Below are 5,183 nucleotides of genomic sequence, written 5' to 3'. Positions count from 1 at the left end.
GTTGCCGCTGGGGGTCGTTGGCGGAAAGACAAAAGGACCTCCAATTGACTGGAAGCTGTTTAAATGGGGGGAAAGGATGATTGGATTGCACCATGTTTCCCCAAATCATGGGGGTGGCAGAGGATTTTATTTTTGAGTTGTTCTTTTCTTTGTTAGTTATATTTATAGTTGGTTATGATTATTTGGTTAATTTCCCCTTCGTTTATATTAAGTAGTATTGGGTTAAGATAAGTTGTAGTTATTGTGGGTTGGTTATTTATGGTGTTAGCCTATTCCTCCCCCTTTGTGTCAGAATGGCCTTATCAGCCACTATATATGTTTCCCTCATGTCTCAGTATGGAGGTCTGTTTGATTATGTTACCTGAGTTAAAGTTCTGTTAAGTTGACCTCTTTTATGGGCACAGGACTTTCTGTTTTTGAAAAATTTGTTTGTTTTGTTTTGTAAATAAAATTTTTGCATTTTTTTTGGAAAATTTACAGAGTGACTCCTCGTGCCTGCTAGCTTGGTCCCTCACAGTCATTCTATGTTTAAGGAAATACTTTGATCTGGAGTGAGATATTTATCTGCCAATGGATACAAACACCACTGAACATCACCCGTTTCTTTCCAAACAGCTATACGATTCATTCCCAGCACTGATGAAACGCCTGCCGGGGCCTCACAATGGCATCTTCAGTAGCTCCAAATGTCTGAAGGCATCTATCAGGACAGAGATAGAGAAGCACAAGTTGGATCTGGACCCCAGCAACCCCCGAGATTACATCGACACCTTCCTGATAGAGCAGAATGTATGGTGTTTACAATGTTCAGTAAGCCAATTAATATGTATGAGAACCAAAAACTGACCATATGTTTGTCTGTCCTTCCGCTTGCCTGGCTGACAGCGCAACAGAAACAGTGAACTTGGTTTTGACGATGGCAACCTGGTTCTGTGTTGTCTGGATCTGTTCCTGGCTGGTGGCGAAACCACTTCGAAGACCCTACAGTGGGGGCTCATCTATCTCATCAAGAACCCTCATATCCAGGGTGGGTGTTCAGATAAGGGAGTCTCATCAGCAGCAGCACAAGAAGTAGATTAAAAGACGCCAATCAAAGAAGTAATTTTAATTGATCATAACTTTTATTTCACTTCCAAGACAAAGTCCAGGCAGAGATAGACAGAGTGATCGGACGAACCCGACTTCCCAGAATGGCAGACAGACCTAACCTGCCCTACACCGACGCTGTCATCCACGAGATCCAGAGGATGGGAAACATTGTTCCCCTCAATGGACTTAGAATGGCTGCCAAGGACACAACACTGGGTGGTTACGTCATACCCAAGGTGCATCTACGTATTAGGGATGAGCCGAGTACTCGGCTGAAACGAGTATCCGGTACGGATAATGCACTTTTGCCGAGTACAAGTATTATTATAATATAAAGTATTAAAATAACATACCGGTTAAAGCCCCGCACATTTCAAGAGAACCCGACACACTTCCGGGTTAAATCTGACCACTTCCGGTTTAGGCCCCGCCCACTCCGAGTACGGATCCGGATACAGATAATACAAGTGGTAAACAGATACAGATACAGATAATGCTGTACTCTCTCATCCCTACTACTTATAGTATATACTTAGCAGTAACTGTCCAGTGTATGTTAAAAATGACAAATAAATATTAGACTTTTACCCACTAAGACCTCACCCTTCACACATCTGATCAACCAATGATGGACTAACGTGTTAAAAAAGTAAGCAATTACAGTAATGTATTCCTTTTTTCCCATTACTAATAAATTGTCAGTAATATTATACCCGTTACAATCTCAGTAATGTCTATTTTGTTTTGTAAAAAACAAAATAGAAACATTAGGACACATAAACACAGAGAAAAAAGTTACAGTGCAGCATAAGAATTTAAAGAAATGAGCAGTCATTTAAAGAAAGGCAGCCATCAAAAAAGAAGGTCTTCAGCCTTGATTTAAAGAACTGAGAGTAGCAGCGGATCTACAGGTTTCTGGGAGTTTTTTCCAGATATGAGGAGCATAGAAACTGAAAGCTGCTTCACCCTGTTTAGTTCTGACTCTGGGACAGAAAGTAGACCTTGTCCCAATGACCTGAGAGGTCTGGGTGGTTCATAGTGTAGCAGCAGATCAGAAATGTATTTTGGACCTAAGCTATTAAGTGATTTATAAACTAGCAAAAGTACTTTGAAATCAATTCTTTGAGGTACAGGAAGCCATGTAAAGACTTCAGAACTGGAGTGATATGATCCATCTCTTGGTCTTAGTGAGGACTCGAGCAGCACGTTCTGAATCAGCTGCAGCTGTCTGATTGATTTTTTTTTTTTAGGGAGACCTGTAAAGACACCGTTACAGTAGTCAAGTCTACTGAAGATGAACGCATGGACCGTTTTTCCAAGTCCTGTTGACACATAAGTCCTTTAACCCTTGATAATTCTTAAGGTGATAATAGGCTGACTTTGAATTTTCTTAATGTGGCTGTTAACATTCAGTCTGAGTCCATGACTACACCAAGATTTCTGGCTTTGTCTGCTGTTTTCAACATTGTTGTTTAAGCTGAGCGCAGACTTTAATTGTTCCTCTTTTGCTCCAAACAACCACCTCAGTTTTTCCTTCATTTAATTTCAGAAAGTTCTGGCACATCCAGCCGTTAATTTGTTCGATGCACTTAGTCAGTTTTTGTATTGGACTATAGTCCCCTGGCGATAAGGTTATGTAAATTTGTGTGTCGTCCCATAACTATGGTAACTTTTTTGTTGTTCTCCATAATCTGGGCCAGTGGGAGCATGTAGATGTTAAACAGAAGAGGCCCCAGAATAGAGCCTTGGGGAACTCCGCACGTCATATTTGTACGCTCGATGTATTACCTATTGACACAAAATAATCCCTATTCTGTAAGTAGGATTCAAACAGTTTATACTGAGCCAGAAAGTCCTACCCAGTTTTCCAATCGGTTTAGCAATATGTCGTGGTCGACCGTGTCAAATGCACCACTGAGATCAAGTAATACTAAGATCGAAATTTTGCCACTATCTGTGTTAAGGTGGATGTCATTAAAAACTTTGACAAGAGCCGTCTCAGTGCTGTGGTGTGGTCAGAAACCCGACTGAAAGGTATCAAAACAGAGGCGGATACATTTGCAACATGACATTATTTTCAGGAGTTTTTAACGATGCGACGTTGAAGCGAGCTGTCCCATCACTGTTTACGTGGTCACAGCCAGAACCAAAGACGGTAGGCTAGGACATCTGTGTCCTGTCAGTGCTGACAGCAATGTACCCGAGCAACTGATAGATAACATGTTGGGAATTTATGTTTAGTCTTGCTACACGTAATATCATTACATTATTATTATAATATCAGTGGTGGAAAGTAACTGTACCGTAGGCCATCCGGTTCTCACCCCGAACGCGTAAAATACAGACGTTTGGACAGTGGCTGTCCACGTCTGATGGGACAAAAAAAAGCACCCTTCGGCGTGTGTGTAGAACATACCGGGGAGAGCAGCATGTAGACAGGGTTTAGTGAGTAAAATGTAAGGGGGAAATTGCGCGTAGGGGAAGGTGGTCAGGGGGGTGGATGGGTCAAACACAGGACATTAACCCAGGAGAGCGGCGTTTGTGTCCTGCGTGTGTCCTTAACTGTCCCGTTATTGCCGCGTGTCATTGAACCATAAGTCCACCCACCTTTTCCTTAACCTAGCAGCGTCAAAAAGGGACGCCAATAGTCCCGACCAAGCGAGTTTAGGTAAAACATGTTATATGATGCTAAAAGAGACTTTTAGTGTCAATACAACAAAAGGCACCTGACCAAACATCCACATTTTACGAGATGGGAGTGAGAATGCAACCCGTAGGCCACTGTGATTCGATTGTAAGTTGCTTTAAATTGAGTATTTTAATTTATACTTATTACGCTACATCTAGTCCCCCACAATTGAGTCAAGTAGGTTACGTTTTACTTAACTATTTATTTATTTTATATAGCTTTATTTACTTTGCAGATTCAAATAATACAAAATGTGAATAAATTATGATGTCTAGTAGATAAAGATGAGAATTTGTTAATCCCGTGGTGAAATTCACAAACTAGCAAAAGTCGTGTAAAGCATTACAATTCAGACAGTAATATTGTAATATTAGTAACTACTTTCAAATGACAGTAACTGGAAATGAATAATGTATTACATTTTGAAAGTAACTTGCCCAACAAGATGTGGCTGTACTAGAAGTTTATCTCGTCTTATCCCTTTTTATAAACTGTAGTTACTTGACTGCCGTGCGTGTGTGTGCACGTGTGTGTGTGCGTGTGTGTGCGTGTGTGTGCGTGCGCGCAGGGAACTTCAGTGATGCCCAACCTGACTTCTGTGCTATTTGACAAGACTGAATGGGAGACGCCAGACACCTTTAATCCTGGACACTTCCTGGATGCTGAAGGGATGTTCGTGAGGAGGGATGCATTTTTACCGTTCTCTGCAGGTAACATTCCCATTTAATTGATAATTACGGGTTTGATTAACTGAACTAAAAGAAACAACTTTTGAAAATTCACACAAGAGATTAAATCATTCAGGATGAATACAATACTGCAGTAGCTAAATCTGAGTATACAAGGAAGTATTTTTCATACAATTGTCTTTAGTCTGTTGCATTTATGCTTATTTTTCCAGGAAAGCGTGCATGTCTGGGTGAAGGCCTGGCAAGAATGGAGCTGTTCTTGTTTGTTGTCAGTTTGTGTCAGAAGTTTTATTTTTCCACTCTGGATGGACTTGAGCTGAGTACAGAGGGAGTCATTGGAGCCACACGCACACCATACCCCTTTAAGATCTATGCCCATGCCCGCTAAACCCTGCAACCTGTCCTCTAATATAGACCGTACGCTACAGTAAAGCCAAAAAGACCACACATGCAGCATCCGTGGCTAATTTTTATATAAGTACCATTCGTCTTTTTTTAGAAAGACTCGGTTTTCAGAGGCAAATTCTCCTTATGCCTGTAAATAAAGGGCACAAACAAAGAGAAATGTCTGTTTTTCAAAATAACCATGTATGTGTAAACTGGGACTAAATGTGTGTCAATGTCTATCTGATGAGCAGGTGGCCACACTGTGTGAATGGTTCCTGTACTATGTAAAAGCGCTTTGAGTAGTCGTTAAGACAAAAAAGGGCTATATA

General features: G+C 41.0%; 1 protein-coding gene across 1 annotated transcript; it reads left to right on the top strand.

Moving 5' to 3' along the window:
- Positions 1-615: 615 nt before the first annotated feature.
- Positions 616-5,158, top strand: LOC116695226 (cytochrome P450 2J2; the record flags this gene model as incomplete). The annotated part of the gene is given in 5 exon segments (XM_032525352.1): positions 616-789; positions 886-1,027; positions 1,138-1,325; positions 4,347-4,488; positions 4,680-5,158. Coding segments are annotated over 5 exon segments (822 nt in total), but the record flags the coding sequence as incomplete, so codon positions are not given.
- Between the last annotated feature and the right edge of the window lie 25 nt (positions 5,159-5,183).

This window comes from Etheostoma spectabile, chromosome 9, assembly GCF_008692095.1.
Source record: "Etheostoma spectabile isolate EspeVRDwgs_2016 chromosome 9, UIUC_Espe_1.0, whole genome shotgun sequence".
NCBI lineage: Eukaryota > Metazoa > Chordata > Actinopteri > Perciformes > Percidae > Etheostoma > Etheostoma spectabile.
Note: the sequence above shows the minus strand (reverse complement) of the source record. Positions and strands in the feature narration are given on the sequence as shown.